The following is a 26,315-nucleotide window of genomic DNA, read 5'->3' on the forward strand; positions in this document are numbered from 1 at the left end:
GATAGGTAGAGAGCAGAGCTGCAACTTGTCTAGAACATTTAAGAGAATACTGTTGATACTTGTGCTGTAGTGATAATTTTTTCCCATGAGATGGAATAAATGGCTCATTGTTTTTATAAACAGATTTATCTTGATGACAATGTTTTTGTAGCATCATAAAACAAACACATTTATGGTAATTTATAGCTTATGATTTCTTTAAAAAATTAATGTACCTTTGACTGTTATGTAATTTCTTAAAATGGGAGGTTGTAAAAAGAGATGCATAGGCAGTTACACCCTACTTTGAGGAGATGAATGTTAAAGCATATTTAAGCATGTTAAGAATGTGGTTGTATCACTTTCTCAAGGGTATTTCTGCCTTTATTTTAGGTTCTCAATAGATAGTCTAATTGCTAATGCTTAAAAATTTATTTTTCCCTTAGAATTATTTAGCACTGATTGTACTCATTCACAATACCTACATGAACAAATCTGAGCTTTTCTGACATTAAGGAAAGACCTATATCAATTACAGTGAATGAACAGTCAAGAAAGTACACCTGCTCCTTCTTTTAATATTAATGATGTGAATAAAGTGACGAAAGCCTAATTATTGTGTATCTAAATATAGTCCTGGGTTATCTAGATTTATTGCTTAAATAGACACATAAAGAATATTTTAGCGGGGTGCCTGGGTGGCTCAGTTGGTTAAGCGACTGCCTTCGGCTCAGGTCATGATCCTGGAGTCCCTGGATCGAGTCCCACGTCGGGCTCCCTGCTCGGCAGGGAGCCTGCTTCTGCCTCTGACCCTCCCTTCTCTCATGTGCTCTCTCTCTCTCATTCTCTCTGTCTCAAATAAATAAATAAATAAAATCTAAAAAAAAAAGAGAATATTTTACCATCTTTCCACAATTCTTATTCAACTAATTTTTACTTATTTATATTCAATTCAGTTATCATTGTCACCCTTTCTTTCAGTACTATTTCTGTTAATTATTGAATCTCTCCTAGAGTGTACCAATAGCTTCCTAATTGGTCTTTTTGAATCTATACTCAGTCTTGTTTAGTATCATTAGATAAATTTTCTAAAATATTAAATTCATAAAATCATTCACTTTGTAAAAAAATCTACCAGGAGTCCTCAATGTCTATAGTATAAAAATCCTTGCGAATTATATTGGAATTCATGGATCTTCATTACCTGTGCCCAACCAACATTTTTAAAATGTGTGCCAGGAGCAAACTTGTTTAATATCAACAATTAGTTTAGTTAGCGACCTACTTAGTAAGTTATGAGTAATAGAACAGCTATAGTCATAGTTGTTGTAGTAACTACAACACCCACTATTTATTTATGCGACATTCCACAACATTTATCTCATTCAATCTATACAAAAACCTTTTTAAAAAGGAATTATTATCCTCACATAGTAGATGGGAACACTAAGATTGAGAGAAGTTACTAGTAACTAGTCTCAAATCATGTAGGGACAGGCAGCAGAGACAGTTTGCCTCTAAACCCATTAAATGCTGAATTATATTCTTTGAGAAGAGTTAAATCTAAGTAATTTTTGGCTCAATAAAGGACAATTATTGAAGCCTGATTTAGCCTCTGTTCATTTAGTATAAAGTTATATCCATAATGTTGACATGTTTTCTGCTACCTATTATGTCGCGTAAGTCCCACTATAAGTCACAATCAAATTCATTTTTAGAACACTTTGATTTTTTTTAAAAAATATTCTAATGCTTTAATTATCATATTCCATTTTCTGGAGTTTCTAGCTGTTGGATTATTACTTGTAATTCAAAGACTTTTCAAATATAATTCTACTAAGTTACTTAAAATGTTTTAGAAAACAACTCAGTAGCTACATTGCTATTAGTAAATTATTTTCAGACTTGCTTTACTGTTCTACTAAATGAACTGGTTGAACCAAATGGTTCCAAAGTTATCTTCCCTATATAGTATGATTGAATGTCTTTTATTGGTAGAACTGTAATACAACAACCAACCCAAATCACTCCCAGCTGGTAATTATTTTTTATTATTATTATGGATAGATAAAGAGAGTACAGAGTTGGATGAATGAATGGAAAGACAGATAAATGATAGATAGATGAAATCTAATGCTATATACAAATAATAATAAATATAAAGCTATGTGCACATATAGAAAAGATGAGGTTTTTTTTTTTTTCCCCTTCAGCCTTTAAAATATGTAAAATTTGAAGAGAAAGGAAAGGAAGGATATTCAGGAAACAAGGTTAATGACTGAAGGAGATTATAATTCAAACATTGTTTGGGAGAGTTAAGGCACTAAAGTCAGGTATCAAATGTGGCTTATCTCTCTTATCTTTGAATATTTTTTTAAAGATTTTATTTATTTATTTGACATAGAGAGACACAGCAAGAAAGAGAACACAAGCAGGGGGAGTGGGAGAAGGAGAAGCAGGCTTCCCGCTGAGCAGGGAGCCTGATGTGGGGCTCAATCCCAGGACCCTGGGACATGACCTGAGCTGAAGGCAGACGCTTAACGACTGAGCCTCCCAGGCACCCATCAGTTCTTTCAATATGCTGTACCATTTTTTAGTGGAAAGCCTTTTCTTATCTTCAGTATCCTCATCCGGAATGACTTTCCTCCCATTTTTTTACTTGGCTAATTATATTTAATCCTTTGTTATTTATTTTAAATTTCAGCTGCTTAAGAAGGAATTCTCTGTTTACTTCTTATAAAGCCTGCTCCCCTTTCTCAGCTACCTTTATCTATAACCACTGCATATTTTTAAAAGCACATTATCTCTTTTTTAGCTCTTCATCTGTTTTTTTAATCTTTTAATTTGGCTTCCTGCTGGAACAGAAATTATACACATTTCATTTCCAGCAAATCCTCAATGGTCAACACTGTGCCTGATTTATAGAATAACTCTCAAGTGTGATTTCTTTAGTGAAGTAGTAAATAAAGCCTTTACTTTCATCCTGTGGTATTGGTTTCCTACATGAATAGAATGATAGAAATAGTCCAATGAGAATTCTTTCAAATTTCTACTTTTCACTTCGAATTTCACCATATTTTAAATTATTTTTTCTCTCCAGTTTCAGAGAAACACTTAACTCAGTTACTTGAACAACTGGTCTCATCTCTGCCCAATCCTGCCAGGATTTCCTTTTGTATCTTTAGTTTCTCTCTTTTTTGGGGGTGACTCTTTCTACTTGGCTTCCAAGAACCCAAGAAATTCAGTCCTTGATGGTGCTCCCCTTTTTCTTGCCCTTCTATGTTTGATGCTTTAAAACCATATGCTATTCCCTGTACTATTCACAACTCACTTCATCATCTAATGTGGTCTCTGCCAACAGCCCTCACTAAAATGTTTCTCAAAAAAGATTGATTTATCAATCACGAACCTTCTCTTAGGGTTTATTCTGGCTAGCCTTTCTATTGACTTTGACTCTGAGGCTGTCCACTTGAGATTCTTGAGGTAATCTTAACGCTTAGTCTATTGTGCTCTGTATATTTTGATATTTCCTCTTCTTTTACCTTACATTTAAAATGTGAACACATTTCTATCTTAAATCCTAGTTTTTTAAAACTGTTCTCACTCTGTCAAGGATCTACTTCAATGTTAATTTCTGTATAGAAATTCATTAATTATGTTTTATATACACTAAGTTCTTAATAAATGTTTGTCAAGTAGAATTGACTTGAAGTGGTAGGTCTTTTTTTTTTTTTTTAGTTATATGTTTTTTTTATTATTATGTTATGTTAATCACCATACAGTACATCATTAGTTTTTGATGTAGTGTTCCATGATTCATTGTTTGCGTATAACACCCAGTGCTCCATTCAATACATGCCCTCTTTAATACCCATCACCAGGCTAGCCCATCCCCCCACCCTCCTCCCCTCTAGAACCCTCAATTTGTTTCTCAGAGTCCATAGTCTCTCATGGTTCGTCTCCCCATCCGATTTCCCCCCCTTCATTCTTCCCTTCCTACTATCTTCTTCTTTTTTTTTTTAACATATAATGTATTATTTGTTTCAGAGGTACAGGTCTGTGATTCAACAGTCTTACATAATTCACAGCGAAGTGGTAGGTCTTAATCCCAACCTTTGTTCTTCCAGATTTGAATCTGTTGAGTGGGATTGGCATGGCCACCCCAAAAGCAGTTGCCTGATAGATTGGATCAATGAGACATATCTGAGTCAATGAACCCTTCTTTTAAAAATGCTATAGTCTAGGGGCGCCTGGGTAGCTCAGTTGGTTAAGCAGCTGTCTTCGGCTCAGGTCATGATCCCAGGGTCCTGGGATCGAGCCCCCGCATCGGGCTCCCTGCTCGGCGGGGAGCCTGCTTCTCCCTCGCCCTCTGCCTGCCTCTCTGCCTACTTGCTCTCTCTCTCTCTCTATCTCTCTGTCAAATAAATAAATAAAATCTTTAAAAAAAATACTATAGTCTAAACTAATGATGTAATGTATGGTGATTAACATAACATAATAAAAAAATAAAAATAAATTAAAACGTTATAGTCTGCAAGAGAAACAAAACCATTTTCTGTCAATGTCCTACAGTAGATAACCATACTGGTTACCAGTTTGCGTTAATGGAGGAAGGGAAATGTGAAGAGGACTGCTAAAGGCAGTATGGGTTTTATGCAATAACTATGTCCTTTTTCTAATATTGAGTGATAAATGGTGGTTTAAAAGTACAATGTTGAATAAATTAGGTGAATAAATTCTTGATACATTTTAAATCTAACTTAAAACAATTCATATAAGGTAGAGTCCCAGTCATTTTACCACACTCCAAACACTTTCCCAACTGATATACTTTTTAAAGATTTATATAGTTATTATTTTGGAGAGAGACAGAGAGGGAGCACATGAGTGGGGGGAGGGGCAGAGGGAAAGTGAGAGAGAGAATCCCAAGCAGACTCTGCACCGAGTGTGGAACCCAATGTGGGGTTCGATCTCACGATCCTGAGATCACGACCTGAGCTGAAACCAAGAGTCAGATGCCTAACTGAGTGAGCCATCCAGGAGCCCCTCACTGATATTTTTCAAACATTTTGAGATCTGAGATTTTCTAGAAATATGATTGTTTCTGTATATTAATATTGCTACTTCCAATGAAATTATATTACGAGACTTCAGCCTTAAAATGTTTTTTTTTTTTTTTGTATTTGTAGTTTCCAAATACATATGGAGGTTCTAAAAGCCATCTCATAATCCTTATACAGAGAAATACAACATGTGTGGCTAGTAAAAGTTGTTTTATATATGGAAGGATAGAGATTGGATCAAGGCAGTAAAGTGAACACACAAATAAGTCCCCATCCAAATCACAGGGAACATTTTAAATAAAGTCCATCAGTTATAACATGACAAGTGTCATAAATAGAAAGGCTTTTTTGAAGTATGTTTAAAAAATAGAAAAGAGCAATTTCAGAGGGATAGAGAAATCAGGGCTCTGAAGTCATGGCCTAGATCTCAGAAGAAAAACAAAGCAATTCCGGGCCCAGAAATGACAAATACAAATGCGCAAAGGGAAGTCCTGGGATATTAATGAAGATAATTAAAATACTCTCTTTAGAAGAGCTGGCTCTGGTGGACCCCAGCCTTTCTCTTATATACGCTCAGTAGGTGACAGCAAAGGTGATTCCACTGAAGCACTGGCCTAATTTCCAAGCACCTGAGTAAAAGACTAGGAGTAGTCTTGCTCTGTACCTTCACTAAACAATGAGGGAAGGAATGAATATGGAAAAACGATTAACCTAGGTATTATTTTTTCTGAATAATTAAGTAGTATGCCATAGGGAGCTGCCAAAACAGATACCTGGAATCTAGAAAGAGAAAAGTACCCCAGTTATATGATGACCTGAAAATTTAGGGACTTTGACAATCATAAATCAGGGTACATGTATATCCTGTCACTTCAACTTCACATCTCCACCATCCATACATTACTGTTAGCTATATATTCCTGTAACAGGGAGCTCTGTTTACTACCAACATACCATGATTTTCATTTGGGTGACAACAAATATTCCAGTTACCCATGACTACTCTGATTCCCTGCCCCAAACCAGAAGTATGACAAAATTCTACACATATAAAACAGAGTAACCAAGCATTTGAAGGAAACAGCACAATGAAGAGCATCAAAATTGTAGAACAAATCTCAATGAAACAGTTAATAGAGGGCAATGTTTTAAAAAGTATAACTAATAACAGCCTTAATAAGATGATATTGATTCTATAGAAAATTATCAAATTATAAGAAAATCTTCTGTATATATAAATCAAACCAGAATACTTGGAAATTGAAATCTTTTTTTTTTTTTTTTTCTAAGAGTAAAATGCCTTTAAAAAGAGAGACACAAGATTGGATTAGTGAGTTAGAAAAGGGGATGGATAGATTGCTGAGAAAAAAAACATCTCAAATTGTCAAACATATCTTTTCAAAATGTATTAAATGTTTTTACAAAAGTCAAGATATAAATACTAAAAGAGAAATAATAAAATGAAAAAATATAAAACAAAATTTGAAAGCTATGATATCTGTGTGATAAAAGGATCCATAAGGACAGCAGAGAGACTACAGGAGAACAAATAAGAAAAAATGGTAGAAACTATTTCTCTGAGTTGAAAATAAGCAAAAGATTTTAATTTGATAGAGGTAAGTTCATTTATAGTTTTAATGTTTTGATATAATTGCCTAACAGAAGGCAATTGAAGGTGTTGGTCATCAGTTTATATCACCTGGATTAAAGATACGGGCAGAATTGTTGAAATCAAATATTATGTACAATATTTACTTTATAATTATAACAGTAAACAAAATAGTTATATGTAAAATGTATTACATAAAAGATATTACATAATAGCCTAATACATTATAGCATGATGGAAGATTATCTTATTAAATATATCTAGTTTTACACCTGTTTTGTGGTGTTGAGGAATGATGGTACAGATAAAATAACATAGGTCCTGATGCACATTAACTGCCTTAATTTATAATAATTAGATTTGATAGGGCAAAATTGGCTTATATTCAAGAAAAATTAGATTTGTAATAAGGTAAGTTTGTTAAAAAAATAAAAACAAACTAAGACATGGGGAAAATAAATCTGATGCCCCAAATGTTCAAATTAGGATTTATTACTGGTTTCAAATTAAGGTCTTTGACTTTTCAAAATGCATAGCACTCAGTTTTCATCAGGAGTATATGTACTTAGGGTAATTAACAAACAATATAAAAACATACTGACAAAATTTATAAATATAAAGTAAACCCCTGTATAGCAGTCTCTATCAATAGTTTAAAGCAGGATTTCTCAACCCTGACTGCACATTATCACCCTCTGGGGAGATTTAAAAGTATCACTGCTGAGAACACAGTCCCAGAGATTCTGACTGAACCGGCCTGGATGGCATTCTGGAACAGCAGTTTTCAAAAGGTCCCTAGGAGTTTCTAATGTTCAATGAGCAATGAGAACCACTGGTTGGAATTATAGTCAATATTGGCACATGTGTAGATATAGAAATAGATTTTATTTTACCCTTTAAAAAATTTAGGAACGGGTGCCTGGGTGGCTCAGTTGGTTGGGCGACTGCCTTCCGCTCAGGTCATGATGCTGGAGTCCCGGGATCGAGTCCCGCATCGGGCTCCCTGCTTGGCGGGGAGTCTACTTCTCCCTCTGACCCTCCTCCCTCTCATGCTCTCTGTCTCTCATTCTCTCTCTCGCAAATAAATAAAATCTTAAAAAAAAAAAAGATTTCAATTAAAAAAAAAAATTAGGAACAAGGTGTGGGAAGAACCTTACATGTTCTCTAACATATTTCTGCTTCTGCTTTCGTTACCACCAATGACAAGAAACTCACAGTGCCTGGCACCCAATAGTCAGTTAAATAATTATTTGTTGAATTGTGAATTGAACTCCCTCTAGAAGTTACATAATGCACCATTCCTCCTCTGTGATTTTAAATGTAGAGAGGTCCTTTCCCATGGCATAATTGGTATAAATGCCATCCATAATTTCTATACTTGTTATGGCTCTATTAAAAATAGAATATTATATTTATACCCTATTTCATTCCCTTGGGATCCTCAGTTACTTGGATTTACCTATATACTCATTTTCATTATAGCAACGCATCTCTCACTCACCTCTTATTTATCGCTATAACTTCAGACTAGGGAAAGAAAAACATTCATGTAATCTAACAGAAGAAGCACAGATACTTTTGCATATGAAATAAAGTTTATGTTAATTGGAAGCACATTGATTAATTTTTTTAATTCTCATTGGGAATGTTTTTAATTGTAGGCATTTGGGAGGAAAGCAAGCCATAGGCCCCTTGGAATGCCCTCCCTTTTCCATGGCCAACCCTCTGTGTCCCCCACTTCTAGTGGATTATAAAAACTTGAGAAAAGAATTTAACTTTTCATGTTAAGGAAGCAACAGAAATGGACAAACGATATAAGCCATAGACATGCTATGCCATAGACTCAAGAATGATCCTATCTTAGTTTGTGTGTGTGTGTGTATGTGTGTATATGACAAATTACCACAAAATTAGTAGTTTACAACAGTATAGATTTATTTATCTCATGTTTCTCATGGACTAAGTCCAGGCACAGTTCACTGTAGCCTCCACTTAGAGTCTCACAAGGCTGCCATCATGGTTTTGACCAGATTGCATTAATGTCTGGAGACTTGACTGGGGAAGAATCTACTTCTAGGCTTATTTAAATTTTTGGCAAAATTTATTTAGTTGCAATTAATATGATTGAAGGTCTCAGCCCCTTCTTGGCCGCCAGCTGGAGTCTGCCTTCAGGTTCTAGAGGCTGCCCACAGTTCCTTGTCACGTGGGCTTCTTTGACTTGGCTGCTTATTTCAACCCTATACGGAGAGTATCTAGCACCAGTGTGCTAAAATGGAGTCATATAGTATAGAAACTAATATTAATAGAATGATATCCTCTCCCCTTTGTCACATACTGTTGGTTAGAAGATAGTCACAAGCCCCTTGCCCACTCAACAGGAGATTACATAAAAGTGTGAACACAGAAGCGAGAATCATTTGGGGGTTTGTTTGCCAGAGTTTTCAATGACCATAAGCTTAGATTATTTATGTAGGGAGAAATGTTCATGCTGGATGGAATACTAGAGGAGGTTCCTAAGGATATAAAATCGGTAAACTCTGCCAATCCTCCCCCATACACAAAACTAGCAAGAGTTTGCGTCTTGTGTGGCAGTAAAGGGAAGTCAGTAAGCCCTGGCACACACTGTGTCCCCTTTTCCCCAACCCTTACACTTTTGAAATCTGACCCCCTTTGCATTAAGTTGTAAAACTCTTGTCACTGTTCAGTATGCATTTACTTCAATGAAACATGGGTAAATTATTATTCATAAAATGAAACAAGATAAGCTAGATTAGGCTGTGGTTACAAATACCCCTTCCCAAATTTTAGTGTATTAAAATAACAAAGGTTTAAGTGTTGCTCATACTCCACATCTGCCAGGGCATTCTGCTTCCTGTCTTCCTCACTATCTGGAAAATTGCTGATCTTCTGACATGGGAAAGAGTATATACAGCAAGCTCTCAAAGTTTCTCCTGGAGAAGACACATGTCACTTCTCCTTATGTTGACTAAAGTTAAGTCACATGGCCAACACTTAATTTCAAAGTGGTGGATCCTGAAAGAGAATTGTAAAGAGATGATGTACTGCACTGAAGACTACTAAAGAGGATGGGGGAGGGTGTTCCCAGTTAGAGATGGGAAGCCAGATCACCCCCAGATTGGGAAGAAACAAACATATATGCTTTCAGTGTTAAACCAGCTGAAGACAAATGAATCAAATCTTTATTTACTTAAATTAATCCTCTCCAGTGTTTAAGTAAATAACTTGGGGAAGTTCAAGAGCCAAGGACTTCCTTGTTTATAGCACCCTGCTCCGGTCTACAGTCAAGGGTCCACTTGTACACCTGGAAGAAAAATTAGAATGGTTTATATATGTACCAATGCTGCTCTCATACTTTTCATTTCCCTTTAGAACTCAAGTATATCTCTTCTTCCTCAGTGCATTGCATCATTTTGCTCAGCAGGGGAATAATGCAAGAAAGACATACTTTTATTTACTGATTATTGTCCTCCACAATTTTAACCTAGAGATAATATCATATATGTGCTATTATAAACAGAAGTTTTGAGAATGACCAGAGGAGAGCAGATAAGTAGGTAAGTGGATGGATGGATGGATAGATAGATAGATAGATAGATAGATAGATAGATAGATAAAGGGAATAAGAAGTATGCTAAATGCTAATATTATATATTATTCTTCCCAGAGCGAATGGTAGAGTTGGAGAAATGGCAAGTTTAAACAATCAGGATTTTCATTGGTGCTTCCTATTGGCACATCCATATTCCTTTTCTTGATTTCCTTGTGTGTGTGTGTGTGTGTGTGTGTGTGAGATAGCACTTGCAATTCATTATCAGCAAAACTAAGACTCAGGAAAAGAAATGTCATCTTAAAGAGATTAATTAAGAATTAATTAATATTTTAGAATTTAAAAAATGGGGAGGTTATGATATTCAAAATGATTATAATCAGTGAAACAAGTTAAAATGATGATAAGCATAAATTATTTTAATCGGATTATGAAGATTAAGTGCTTTTTAAAAATACGATTTTCATGCTCACTTTGGCAGCATGTATACTAAAATTGATACAATTCAGAGTTAACATGACCCCTGCTCAATGTTGACACACAAATTCATGAAGCATTCTATGTTTTTGTGTCAATAGTTAACAGTAATGTATTGTGTACTTGAAATTTGTAGAGAATAGAACTTAATCTTTTCACTACACAATGGTAACTATGTAGAAATGATGGGTATGTTAATTAGTTAATTGTAGTGATCCTTTTCCAATGCATATATATAGTACCACATTATATTGTACACCTTAAATATATACAGTTTTTTTTTTTTTAAGATTTTATTTATTTATTCATGAGAGACAGAGAGAAACAGAGGGAGAAGCAGGCTCCCAAGGAGCGGGAAGCCCGATGTGGGGCTCGATCCCAGGACCCTGGGATCATGACCTGAGCCGAAGGCAGACGCTTAACCATCTGAGCCACCCAGGCGCCCAAATATATACAGTTTTTATATGTGAAAGATATTTTAATAGAGCTTCTAACAATTAAAAAAATAAGATTTAAAAAAATAGGTTTGTTGTTTGGGATTTTTACTGATTCTCTAAAACCTCATGGAAAACTCATTCTAAAAATCAAACACTACAAATGAAAAAAACAGTTAATGTTCATCCTGTGTGAAATATTGCATATGCTTTTCTGAATTTATGTGCTGATAGAAAAAAAGTTAAGTTGTAATTGATAATTTTGATTTTTTTAAATATATTTTTTGTTTTCATTTTTGTCTTTATGTGATGTCGTTTTCACTGCAGGAAAAAAAATGTTCATGTAATTATTACTTATATTGGTTGGGAAAATCTGATTTAATTTTCTGTGAACGACCAATTCTCTGCCATTCATGTGTACTTCTGAGACCACTGCTATAATCTGTAATGAGAAGACTGTTGTTTTCCTTTGATGATAGATCTTACATCTCTTTCATGATTGTTCCAGCCTTTTTCTCTGAATTTCGGAGAAACTCTAGGAACTAGATTCATTTCCAGGTGTTGATAAAGGAGTAGAGGAAAGGAAACAATAATTCCAAGTGTCCTGAAAACTATCCTTTGTCTAAAATATTCAAACTTCAGTAAATCTCCCAGACCAACTGCTGAGCCCAGAATTAACTTAGAAGAACATTTCAGTGCTTCCACAAATTTATGGAAATATTTATGTAGCATTTTCTGTGTCTATTAATAGGTGAGTTTTAGTAGATGCCCAGTGAGGACTGAACCCTCACCTAGCTGTCAGGAGTGCTGATGGCTACCAGCTTTGAATTCAACCCCTCTCCAGCACTTGTTCTCAACTGAGAAAATCTGCCTTGCCTCAATCCATGTCCCCTTTTCAGGGCAGTGCTTTCAATGACTGGTTTATAGGCGTACATGAAAGAGAACTCCCTTGTTTTAAGACAGGATGATTCTGTAAGATCCCAACCCCAGAACTTCTTCCCCTGCTTTTTCCCTCCTAGTTGATCCCAGAGCACTTTCCGATCAACTCACTACATGAAAATCTCAGAGTCAGAATTTGTTTCCCTGAGCAACCTCCTTGTGATATGGATGTATAGTCAGAAAACAAAAGCACAAACATTCATTCACACCATGTATTTTTACAAATCCATCTTATGGGAACAACCTCACAGTCAGCACCTCTTGTGGCCCAAAATGAAAGGACTCAGAGATGTTCATGTACATTTTAAGGAATTCCTTTTGACCTTCCCACAAAAAATTAACAATTAGGGATATAAACTGTGCAGCTCTATTAGTAATTCCTCGAAAATTATCTGCTGACAAGATTGATGGCTTTGTCTAGGTCTGGGAAAACAGCAGATTCTTCTGTTCAAATAGAATGTGTCTGAGGGCCCTTGGGCAGCGACGGCGTAGCTCATAACCTCAGAGGTAGCTGCTTTAACAGCAACAGTGATTTTTAGGGATGGCGGCAGCTGCAGCAGGACCTGCAACAGCCCAGAAGTTTTTCTGGAGCTTCTCAGATGCTCTGATGGAGGAGGACCCCCAGGCGGCGTTAAAGGAGCTGACTAAGGCTTTGGAACAGAAACCAGATGATGCTCAATATTATTGTCAAAGGGCTTATTGTCACATTCTTCTTGGGAATTACTATGATGCTGTTGCTGATGCAAAGGAATCTCTTGAACTTAATCCAAATAATTCCACTGCTATGCTGAGAAAAGGGATATGTGAATACCACGAAAAAAACTATGCTGCTGCTTTAGAAACTTTTATAGGAGGACAGAAATTAGATAGTACAGATCCTGATTTCACTGTCTGGATTAAAAGGTGTCAAGAGGCCCAGAATGGATCACAATCTGAGGTGTGTGCATCCCAGAGGACTCATCAGTCAAAAATCAAGTATGACTGGTATCAAACAGAATCTCAAGTAATCATTACACTTATGATCAAGAATGTTCAGAAGAATAATGTAAATGTGGAATTTTCAGAAAAAGAGTTGTCTGCTTTGGTGAAACTTCCTTCTGGAGAGGATTACAATTTGCAACTGAGACTTCTTCATCCTATAATCCCAGAACAGAGCACATTTAAAGTACTTTCAACCAAGATTGAAATTAAAATGAAAAAGACAGAGGCCATGAGATGGGAAAAGCTAGAAGGGCAAGGAGATGTGCCTAAACCAAAACAGTTCATAGCAGATGTAAAGAACTTATATCCATCATCATCTCATTATACAAGAAATTGGGATAAATTGGTTGGTGAGATCAAAGAAGAAGAAAAAAATGAGAAGTTGGAGGGAGATGCAGCTTTAAACAAATTATTTCAGCAGATCTATTCAGATGGTTCTGATGAAGTGAAACGTGCTATGAACAAATCATTTATGGAGTCTGGTGGTACAGTTTTGAGTACCAACTGGTCTGATGTAGGTAAAAGGAAAGTTGAAATCAATCCTCCTGATGATATGGAATGGAAAAAGTACTAAATAAATTAATTTGCTATCACTGTAAAAAAAAAAAAAAAAAAAAAAGAATGTGTCTGAGCCAGGTTGGGAAGAGCCAGTATTTAATTTACTTAAAACCTATGGCTCAGATCTCTAGGTAAATATGATGATGAATCCCTATTCTACAAAAAAATTTTTTTTTGAAAAATTGTAGCATCAAGCAGCAATGGAGAGTCCCTGGTAACTCTGTATTATTCACAGGCATATTATGAAGTTTATGTCTACCTTACATTTTTAGTATTTTGGAGTCAAGAAACTAGACTGGCATGAGTATAAAACAAAATAAACTATTTCCTTTTTGTTTTACCTAAACTACTATGTATAACTAAGTGGTTCTTAACCAGTGATTTTACCCCTAGAGGATTTTTCAAATTATCTGGAGATACTTTTGGTTGTCTCAACTCTAAAGGGAGGAATGCCATTGGCATGTAGTGGATAGAGGCCAGGAATGTTGCTAAATATCCTACAATGCACAGTGCAGACCTTCTAAACTAAGAATTATCTGCTCCAAAATGTCAATTGGTTGAGAAACCCTGCTGGAAGACACTTGCTAATTAATGAAGGGTCAGAAATATTCCACTTCTTCCATGGAAAACTACTAAGTTAGCTAATTTCTGTAAATGTGGCACCATTTTGTAAATATGCCCATGGCTTATTTTGCTTCCGTCTTTCTTATGCTACAGATTTCCAGAGATCATACAGCATTTCCAGATTTCTTAACATCAGCAGCTGAAGGAAAAACGATGACAACTGTAGAAATGTACAATAGCATGTTGATCTCATGTTTGATGGCTTAAAGAGTGTAAGATAGATATATATGTATATACATATACACACACATATATATATAAGTATATGTCTATATAATTTATCTTTTTGTTCTTTTGTGCATTAGAGTTATGTGACAGTGAACTCTTAGGCATCAGATAATAATGTTGGTGATATGACCTCTGTGAAAATAAGACTACACATTTTTCCAGCAGTCTTTCCTTGCAAAAATGCTGTTGGACTGCTGCTCTAACAATTGAGTTCAACCCATATTTATTGTGCTTACGATAGAGACTGTTATGGAGGTTGGATAGAGTGGCGTATACTTCCTGTCTAGACAACTTACATTTTTCCACATGGCTAACCACCTAGAATTGTGACTAATCTAACTGCTTAAACAAACTTAAAACTTATTTCCTTTTTATAGTCTGCTTTCAGGGAAATAAAAAGGAGACTTGATTTTTTCTGGCTCAAGTCACTAGAACCACAGGATGAACCTTAGAGAAATCAATTTAAACATCAATTTTTTTTTTTTTTGGTAAGATGCTATTTGCAGAAGGTTAACTGATCAACCAGCTAGTCAGATCAATTTGATTTTTTATTTAGCTAAAGAAGTGAACAATATCATAAATCTTGTGATAGTCTATGTATGTCAGTTAGATGGTAAAACGTGAGGTTGTTAGTCTAACTGCATTACAGAGACTAAGGACAAAGAGCCAATCTCAGATTTAAGGGTTGATTCTCTCCCGGGAATTAAACCTATCCCTGCCATTTCCAGGACAAGTCGCGCTACTGTGACCTAGATACTAACTCTCTCTGTGGTTGTCATCAGAAGTCTGATATTCTTCCCTGTGAAATTTACATGTCCACAAAAGAGATAAAGATATTTGTTAAAAACAAATTCTTCACTTGTGGCCTCAAATATGATTTAGAGGTCCCCTGAGTGATTCTATGTCACCATCTTTTTTTAATAGTCTGCAAGGTCTTGATTTTGATCTTTTGAGTTGTTTGTCCAGCTTAAAAAAGACAGGCCATCCAAAGCCAGGAGGAGACTTTGATTTGAAAGAAAAGATACACTTGTGGATCATCAGGCAAAGGTGTCAAATCCTCAGAGAATGACAATGGAAGAAAGCTCAACCTGTCAGACATTTGCAGAAGGAGCATCTGTGTCATGTTACTTGTCAGGTGGAGGGTCCTTTAGCCAGGTTCTAATAGGTTCCAGCTCCTGGGTCTATAGTTATTGCAAGTGCTAGCAGAAAAACACTTGAGAGTCATCTTATTTCCACTGAAGGCCAGTAGTAGATCCCAATAATAAAAAATAGACACAGAATATCCAGATTGCCTGTGCTAAGATAACAGCTCTACCACTTGCTAGCTATATAGAGAGATAAATATACTAAAGCTTTCTTTATCTCTGAAACTTGAAAATAACAGTACATCTGTGCTTGTGAAGATTAAAAGTGTTAATGTTTGTAGCAATAACATTCTGAATGTTAGCTACAATAAGGTAAATATTTCAGCCTCAAATATCCTTTAAAATTAGAGAAATCAAATATGCTTTAATTTTCACAAATTTTCTTGAATTTTGCATGAGTATAGGCAGTAAAAGGATTCTAGTTAGTATTTTAGTCAAGGAACATTTTAAGAGTTGTCAATCTTAATAGTTGTTTTTCAGCACTTAAAATGAACTACAGGTCAGGCTCTAGTTGTACCTCAAATAAAGTTGGTCCAAATTAAATAGAATCTAATTATTTAGCATTTTCAAAAAAAAGATGAAAATATATAAAGTGGAGTTAAACGTGAAAGTAATCTCCAAATCATAGAATTCTAGCATAAAAACTCTGGCCTTGGGCTTAAATGGAGAAAATAAAAGGATTACAGTGTTCAGTGCTTTCATGGATATCATTACGAAGGAGTTCAGGATAAAATTCTAAATAGGCTCAAGAAGAATTTACATAAATCATAAATAATGTACTAAAGGAATTATGGATGTGTGGGTTTCATAATTACATTCTAGGATTTTTTTTTTTAAGGAAAATTGCTTGAAAGGAAATGATAATTCTCTTCCCAAAGCAATCTTTATTGCTCTTGTTAGAGACAAAGTATTATCCCAGTTGGATTGTTTTAAATGAGCAGGATGATTATCACACACATAGAAATTATTAGTGGATATTAGACTTTGCAGTATAATAGAATTGTGAATTTGAATTAGAGTTGAGGTGCTTTTGCTTCTGTATGGGCATAGGCAAGGCAATTCTTTTCTATGAAACTTTTGCACATATAAAGTGAATAATAATTCCTATCTTTACTTCACAAATTTGATTTAAACTAAATGAAAACAAATTTATATTTTTGAAAACATTAAAACAATATCAACTGTAGGTAATAATCATCATTATTATTATTATTATTATTATTATTATTATTATTATTATTTTGCCTTAATTAATCAAGGAGATCAGTTCACTGGTTCATCACCATGGTCATTTTTAAACAAATTACATGCATCCTAGAATACCTAATGATAATTTAAAAATATTTACAGCTGACAGAGATTGATCTGACTGACCTCATGTAATTCAGGTTTTAGTTAAAATGAGAGACTCTTTTTGAAAATTTAAAAGTGCTAAACTTTATTTTTTTTAAGTTCCTTCAAGAACTGACAATGCATAATTCAAAATTCAGACATTTTAGTATAACATTAACTGGTTGGGGAATAAATTATAAGGGAAAATTGGGGTGATCTACACTAATGGATAAACCATGTCCTAAAAATATGGACCATTTTTGGAAATAAGATTTCAGTTCACTGAGCTTAATATTAACAAATATAAATTCTCCAGTTTTCTAAACATTATTCAGTGATTTTTATAGGGTTAACTCCTTGTTACATGATTATTTTACAGGAAAGCATCAAAAACATGCTTAACAGCTCATTTTCAAATAAAACCAAGAAGAGAAAATTTTGTATGTGGAAAGTCACAGGTAAGACTAATTCACTGAATTAGTCCTAAGAATGAGAAGCAATTTAGTCTACAAAAAAATTGTGAATTCTTTCTTCAAACAGTTCTACTTTCATTACACTTTCTACTGGTATATATGTGCATGTCATATTTAGAACAAGCATTTTTATTGTTGCATGCACAAAGAAAATGTTTTATTTTGCTACTCCAAATTTTTAAAATAATCTCTTCCTCAGTGTGGTGGACATGTTCAATCACTTTGTTCTATTCTATTGACACCTTTCTCGGTGTAGATACCAGGGTCTCTGCGGGACAGACATATAAGGCTATACCCCACGTTAGTTGATTCAAAAGGGCAGATTCCAATTCATACTTAACTAATCTGTTTTGCTGTCTATGCAGTTGGAATTTGTATTGAGAAAACAGTAATTCTGTGTAGACTGTATCAGCACTAGAATGAGGATTTGGCCAAAGAAGCAGAGAAAGAAAATAAGCACAGAAAGAGAGTAAGGGAGAGAGAGAGAGAGAGAGAGAGAATAAAACAAACAAAATCAGTATCAAACTCAGAGCATGGCAGAGAGAAGAAACTAAATAGCTCTAGAAAGACTATTGTCTTGGTAGATTCCAGTTTTGTGCAAGTCCCAACAATACTTTCTGCTCTCGGTCTAATCATGGCACACTTTTTTCCCCTTATATTAAATTACCCTTTGCCCTTTAAGCCAGTAGGAGTTAATTTTAGTTACTTTTAACAAAATAACTTACCTCTGTAATAAAGAGACACTAACTTGCAGTTTATACACTTGCAATTGAAGAAACTGTACTGAACATAAGAGGTGGATTCGCAGGTCGCACTATTTGTCATTGACAAAGCTGGAGTAGGACTCAGCTTTTGTATTCAATGTTCTTTTCATATTTGTACATTCTATTTGCCTTCATATTATTTTTCTGCTTAGGTCCCCCTATTATCTTTATCATCCCACTAGATCTCACATAGCCTAAATCTAACCCTGTACACGTTAGCAAAGATAAAGTCTTGTAATTTGGTGAAGAAAAATAAGCCCAAAGCAAAAAACTGCAAATATTTTATGTCTTCAATTAGAGCAATACAGTTTTCAGAATACATACTTTTTAGTTGTAGAGTTTTTAATTGACCATAAGCAATAGAACCTTCCTGGAGGATATAGTATTGCATTCTTACCATTATTTCTGGGCAGGGATCTCTTTGAAATGTAAGAAATTACATACGATGTATAGCTTGTTAAGCTCCAACAGAAAAAAGAGAACAGAGATAAGGATTCGATTCATTCATTCATTCGTTAACAGTTCTTATCAATTTTCTTACAAGGGAAGACTACAGATTTAGGGTATAAGGAACAAAATCTAACCAACAAGCACTTTTAGCACCTTACAATTAAGATCAAAGCCTTCTAAAAATCCTGCTGTGAAGTTCTTTTAATTACCTCGCTACTCAGTCTAACACATATTGCAAGTATTCCTTCTTGAATACCTTCCTTGAATAATGCAGCTGGGAGAACAGTCAGTTGAGCATTGATGCAGCTGGGTAGCTGAAAAGATGAAAATCAAATGTGAATTCTGATGAAGTAATTTCATTTTGAGCCTTTCATATTTCTTCCCCCCTAAATTAAAAAGAAATGAAACCTCGAGTTCAGCTGGTTCACTGCCTACTCCATGCCAATTCACATTTTCAGATAATAAGAGTATTTTGCCCAAAGTGAATACTAAACACAAAATTCTATTTTCTCACCTAATGGTGAGAATTTTTTTTTTTTTTAATATATGGAGCCTTTGGTAATTTTCTGTGATAATATAGTAGCTGACCTGCTTTGTGAAAGGAGGTAAACCTGTTATTTTTGCTAATATTGTATAATGTTGCTGTAATTTCTCATTATTAGATGTTATCCTCTCTAAAAAACATTCACTTATTCTATGTTCAATTTCAATAAGAATTCATTGTGAAATAACGATAATGTTTACCCTAGCATAATCTTTTCATTGTGAAATAATATTAGTAATATCACAGGCTATTTTTCACAACATACTTATAATGCAATGAATTCCTTCAGGAATTTAATCAGCTGATAACATCATCATTTCAAACAATATATCCATGAAATTCTATTAATATAATGGAAATATCTCCTTGTCTTAGTTATATGTATGACAATGTATTTTAATTACATGTAGATTTTAGTTTTAGCTCTCATTTATTTGGTGTTAATATAATATTTACGTATATTAGACTTTAAATTTTAGAGTCACCAGACATTTGTTTGGTGTTAATATAATATTTACGTATATTAGACTTTAAAAACCTTCTTTTTTCATTTCATTAACATATTCATTTATTTATCCAACAAATATTTATTGAGGAGCCATTACTTGTTAGGTGGTATGTTAAGTACTTGAAATACAGAAATAAATAATACAAGTGTTGGCTTTCATATCCCCAGTTTTTTAGAGAAAGAGAGACAATCTTACAAACAAACAAAGAAAAAGTCTATATACCTAGCAGATTGGCTAAAAACAAAGCAAAATGCTGGCAAAGATGTGAATAAATGAGATCACTTATACTTTGCTGGTGGGAAAAAAACATACTTCTACCACTATAGAAAAATTTTTTGACAGGTTCTGATAAAACTAAGCATGCAACTACCCTATGACTCAGTATTTATACCCCTGGGGATTTATCCCAGAAAAATAAAAACTTGTGTTCAAACAAAAATCTGTACATAGAAGTTCATAGAAGCTTTAGTGATAATAGCCAAAAGCTAGAAACAGCCCATATGTCCTTCAAAAGGTCTTAATCTCAGCCAAACTGAGGGTTGCTGGAGGAAACAAACTGAGGGGGTGGGGGTTGGGGGGGTTGGGTGATGGACATCGGGGAGGGTATGTGTTGTGGTGAGTGCTGTGTATTGTGTAAGACTGATGAATCACAGACCTGTACCCCTGAAACAAATAATACATTATATGTTAATGATGATAAGAAAAAGGTGAACGTTTAAACAAACTGGTTCGTACATACCATGGAATACCATATATATCAATAAAAAGAAAATAGCTCTTGATCCATGTAGCAATTTGGATGAAACTCCAAGCAATTATGCTGAGTAAAAATATCCGGTTCCAAAGGTTACAAACTGCCTTATTCCATTTACATAATATTTTCAAAATAATAAAATTATTAGAACAGATTAGTGATGATCAGTGGGAGGAGGTAGGTGTGTTTATTTATAAAATGGCAACAGGGGAGAGACTTGTAATAAACTGTTCAGTATCTTGACTGGGGTAGTGGATATATGAACATAGAGATGTGATAAAATTGCATAAAACTAAATACACACACTCAAGTGAGTAAAGATAAAAGTGAAATCTAAGTAAGATCAGTGGATTGAACAAATTTCAGTATCTTAGTTGTGATATTATATAATAGTTTTGTAAAACATTACTACTGGGGGAAATTGAGTAAAGTATACATGGGATCTATTTGTATTATTTCTTACAACTACGTTGAATATACAATTATGTCAAAAATTTCAACTAAAGAGGGCACGTATTGAATGGAGCACTGAGTGTTATATGCAAACAATGAATCATGGAACACTACATCAAAAACTAATGATGTAGTATATGGTGATTAACATAACATAATAAAATTAAAAAAAAGAATTAAACTTTTAACAAAATTACTTGATGCAGGATCAATATACAATAATTGACGATATCCTTATGTACCTGAAACAAATTAGAAAATATACTAGAAAAATGTATCAAAAAAACCAATAAGTTGGCTAGAATTAAATGTAATAAAAGTTACAAAAATCTTCTAAAAAATTTCAATTAAAATAGTACGATGAAATGTGAATGCTGTTTTCACAGAAGACTGCATAGGATATAGTAGAACTATAAGAATGTAGCACATGAGTGCAATGCAACGATGTGTGTTTTTTCTCCATTGCTGATTAATTGATTGATTCATCCATTCATTCAGTATGTATTTATTGAGCACCTAGTATGTTCCAGGCACAGATTGCATAACAGTGAATGAAACATACAAACATTCTTGACCTGTGCTACTTCTATTCTAGTGGGGAGATATAATTATGTTAAAAATTAAAATACATAGTATATTACACTGTGAAAAGTTATGTGAAGAGAAGGAAAGTGTGAATTGAGGACGAAAATGCAGGAGGGATGAGGCGAGGTAGGTGATAAATGCTTTGACATTTATTCTGACTAGAAAGGGCAATCAGAGAAAAAATACGATTTTATATTATTTTTGTTTATGTTTTGAAGAACAGTACAATTACATAAAGTACAAATATCATATGTTTAAAGTGGATGAATTTTTATTGAACTTATTGTTCAGTCAGTCAAGTTCAACATAAGAAATAAAATCTCATACTACCCTCTGGTCACAGCTAATCTAGCAGAAAAACATACGAACAGATAAAAATAAAATTAATTCTTCTAACGCAGAGGCTATCTTGTGAATCCAGAGCCAAAAGATTTGTTTTTGAACACTGGCTCTATCTCTAGATCTTCACATGGCCTTCAGCTTTCTCATTTATTAAAATGACAATAATGAACTTAGTTGACAGGATGTTATGAACGCTAGAGATAATAAAAGCGACTAAAGATTATTAAGATGTGTATACATTAAAGTTAGTTTTAGAACAGATAGAGCTTGCTTTACTTAACGGTTATAAGTCTTTTTTTTTTTTTTTAAGGAGTTTCATCATTTGCAAGTTCAATATTGAGATATCCTAAATTCTCTGTTTAATTCTTACACTGTCCTGGTAATTCAGGTACCACTTAATTTGTTTTTCATTCATATCAATTTTCAACGTCAATTTAATAAAATGACTTTCTCTACGTATGTTATTATAATTGACAGATTTTAATGGTATGCCTATTTTTAAAATGTACTTATTAAGTGCGACCAAAGTTTTATAAAGTTACGTATTTTCCCCCCAAACAACCACTATTCATATCTCTTCAAAAGCATGTGGTTTTTCAAATAAAATGTATGATGTTCTATGTTAAGTTTCTGTTAGTTTTTTTCCCACCTTAAGAGGTTTGGTTTCCCAGTAAGAGGATGAATGAAAAGAATTTGCTGTGTGTACTTATAAAAATCAATAAAATTTATTAGCCTTTCTTCAGTCATTTCAATTTCATTCATGTGACAAGATTTCTTTCTGTTATTCTATTCTGCAGGCATTATATATTTCACAGTTTTCTTCCAGAATGCAGTACGAGCATAATGGCCATGTTTTACTTCTGATTATGACTTATTTAAAACTTTCCCTTTCTTAACAAACTATGACAATGTGATTTTTAATGAATTTCCCATTCAAACTGAAAGGGATAGTGCAGCCAAGAGCCTGCAATGTTTATTATATTTAGCTAGAGGATGATATTTTGCAATTAACATGTTTTGCTATTGCTAGAATTTAAGTATATATAAACCACTCATTTAGGATCATAGATAAATATTAAGTAGTAAAATGTACCTAGTGTGTTCTTTCCTACTAAAGAACTTTTTAAATTAGACTTGGTTTATTTTTCTGTGTAAAATTGGAAAGCACACTTGGTGGTATTGATAGTAATTTAAAACAGACACCAGCAATTCAAAATAAGGGCTTGTAGTGGCAGAGAGTAATTGGATTCTAATCTTTTAGCAAACAATTATCAAGTGACTACTCTGTGCTGGGGACAGTGAGTAATAAGAAAATGGGGAAGCCGATGCCCCAAGTAATAATTGATCTTTGATTGTTTTATTTCATAGGCCCTGAAATAAGTCAATCTTCTCATAATTTTATTACTTGCGTGAAATCAAATTAAACCAAATACTTTGTGTCAACTTGCTTTCCCATGAGTTATTAAAAACAAAGAGATTAGGTATCAATTTAAGTATATTCAGAATTTCCTTATGCATTTGATTCATTTCCTCATATTAATTTTGTGCATAAGGCAAAGAAAAATGAAGAATAGCTCATTTCCTATTCAAAACAGTAATCATTTTATTTCCAACAGTTATAGCGTTTTAAGAGTTGTTTACTCTTGATGAATGCATTTAAGTGAACTGAGAGATGAAAAAGAATTCCAAAATTAGATTCATTCTATTTCAATTAAGTGACAATTTTCTTCAGCGCTTGATAAAGATGTATTCAAATAGCTAACCACAATATTTAGACTCATGATTAAATAGTGACAGAATTTCTTTTCAATTTAATAGTATAATTTTTAAAACATTCCCAAAAAGTTTATATTCATTATATTGAGATAATAGGATTATATATGTCAGGACTGACCTCTCTTTTTTCAAAAACTAGATCAAAATGTATAGATTACATATACCAATGAGCACATTTCTATCAAATATTGCAGTAAACCCACCAAGAAATTTATTATCTTCCATTATTCTTTTCTGGATGTCTTAGAATTGCAATGGTAATACCAGTTTACTCTCACTAACAGACTAGGAGAGTAGCTATCTTACTGTTCCCTGATAGCATTTATTATTTTTCTTCCTTCTCAATTTTATGGGAAAAATTATTATTATATTGGCTTTATTTGAATATGTATAATTACTATTGATTGGATATTTTTCTACAGGTTTTTTGTCTTTGGTTTTTCTTCTCACACGAATGCTTTCCATTTGATAACTTCATGTCCATGGTTCATTTTTATATTGAGAAGTTGATACTTATGTTATTGACCTGTAAGAGCTTTTTATTATTAAAGATATTACCCCTTTTCCTGCTCATTTGTTACAATTTTCCGTCTGGCTTGTCATTTTATTATTTAATTTTGCTTAAAAAACTTGCTTAGACATTTGAAATTCTAAAAATTTTCTCTTCTATAATGAAAAAATTTGTCCAGTATCCTTTTATTGCCCCCTAAGAACATTTACATTTATTTGATTAAATTGATTGGGAATTGAGTTTTGCATAAAGTCTAAAATGAGATTTTGTGTGATTTTTTTTCCCAAAGAACTATATTCCCTTCAACAATTTGGTAAATAATTCATTTCTTCTTCATTATTTGGTGATGTTTAATCTATTGTATAAGAAATATGTGTGTTTTGAGAAAGATAAATTGTTTATTTGAATCTATTGATACCCCCAGTTAATTGGTAAATCAGGTAAGCAGAGTAAAGGACAGTATGATAAAATGTGGTTCTTACCTTCCTTGAATATTATATATATTAATAAAATGTATTTGTCAATCTTCAAGAAAAAAAAAGAATTGCAATCACATACAAAGCCCTCTTCTAAAGGAAATTTCTGAGGCTAAACAAGGAAGTGACAATTAGAGGTTGCTTACACTTAAGTTATCATGTTTGTCTTATACCTCCATTATCTTGTTCACAGGGATAGCCTCCAGACTAAAAGGCAGCCAATACATAATTCTCTACAGTCTAGACAGAAAGCTATGTGGTGGTGGACAGCAAGATTCCACTCAACATGATTTCCTTGGAGAGGTTACTCAACTGACTATCGTGGCCAAATAACATTTATTATGATTGTAATTTTGGGAAAAATATTTTAGCTTGGCACTGCTATATCGTGTGTGTGTGTGTGTGTGTGTGTGTTAGGGTAGATTATATTCCATGTGAATTCATTTGCTCTGATGGGCTACTTATCCTTTAGGATAGTCGGGGTGTAATCAGAAAATCTCATCTGAGAGATCCTACTTTAAGTTTTTCAAGCTACCAATCTACATAGGAACTTCTGCTAATTAGCAAAATAAATGTCACGATTTTCTTGTAAAAATACTGCAATCTACATTTTGCGATTGGCTGAAGTAGTCTTAGAACATTCTTTGAAAGAGATGCTTCTTGTGATAAACAAATCCTTTTAGCATCACCTCTATTTCCAGCAGCTACTGCAGTAAACATTCCAAGCAATCTTCCATGTAGTTTATAATGACCAATATCCTACCAAATTTGGTATCTCCTTTACTCAGTTGAAGAAAGAATATGAGCAAAATATATCATACATCAAGAATTTATAGCCACACTTAGCTGAATGGCAATCTATGAAACACTATTTTCTGTCAGGGTTAAGTTTTTTTTTTTTTTTTAATGTGCTCAAATGAGTTTTTTTTTAAAGATTTTATTTATTTATTTGAGAGAGAGAGAGAAAGAGCACAAACGGGGGGAGAGGGAGAAGCAGACTCCCCACTGAGCAGGGACCCCCTCGGGGCATGGGGGCTGATCCTGGGATCACAACCTGAGCTGAAAGCAGACGCTTAACAGACTGAGCCACCCAGGTGCCCCATTTGCTCAAATATGGTAAGAAAATGTCAGCTAAAACGAAGTTGAACAAGTTAATTTATCATAGGACAACAGAGAACCCTTAATATAATAAAGACTACTGTGACTTTCAGAACAGATGCTACACAATGTATACATTATCCAAACCCAGGAAAACACACACACACAGTGGGGAAAGAAGCTATGGCAGGGTATCAGAGTACTTGAATACGACAAGCTATGTCTAGTTTCTAGTTTATCAGTTCTCAGCAAGGCCATATGCTACATTTATAAATAAAGAAAAAGAAAACCAAACTGGTTTTATATTTCCATTTGCCCATATTCATTATTTTACACGTTTTAAATCTTTTATCAGGCAGGGAAACAAAATGACTTGCTTAGGTTAGGGTGGTTGACCATCATTGTCTTTATCAATTACAGAAGGATTTTGTTAAGCTTCTCAGGAAATAGAGTAGGGATTTTTTCCTGATTAGATTCCCTCAGAAAACTGGAATGATTTTCTGAACATATTTATTTTTCCCTGGCAAGGTTGATGATGTCTGATTAGAAATAGGGTCTATCTGAATCCCTCTTTAGAGAAAGGAGAACTGTGTACCTATCTTTTTGAAGCAATAATACTGGACTGGCCAGGCAAGATAATAAG

At 34.0% G+C, this 26,315-nt stretch overlaps 1 protein-coding gene and 1 non-coding gene across 2 annotated transcripts; both read left to right on the forward strand.

The window, feature by feature from the left end:
* Positions 1-10,684: 10,684 nt before the first annotated feature.
* On the forward strand, positions 10,685-10,787 carry LOC123835003 (U6 spliceosomal RNA). The gene has a single exon (XR_006788570.1). It is a non-coding gene; the product is annotated as a U6 spliceosomal RNA (small nuclear RNA).
* Positions 10,788-12,559: 1,772 nt separating this feature from the next.
* Positions 12,560-13,643, forward strand: LOC123862901 (protein SGT1 homolog). Its single transcript, XM_045902127.2, has one exon. It carries the CDS (start codon positions 12,611-12,613, stop codon positions 13,622-13,624), a length of 1,014 nt encoding a protein of 337 aa, XP_045758083.2. The 5' UTR covers positions 12,560-12,610; the 3' UTR covers positions 13,625-13,643.
* The last annotated feature ends 12,672 nt before the right edge of the window (positions 13,644-26,315 follow it).

Source organism: Mirounga angustirostris, unplaced genomic scaffold, assembly GCF_029215605.1.
Source record: "Mirounga angustirostris isolate CCGP_5_RB_7025 unplaced genomic scaffold, mMirAng1.0.hap1 SCAF_1, whole genome shotgun sequence".
Classification (NCBI taxonomy): domain Eukaryota; kingdom Metazoa; phylum Chordata; class Mammalia; order Carnivora; family Phocidae; genus Mirounga; species Mirounga angustirostris.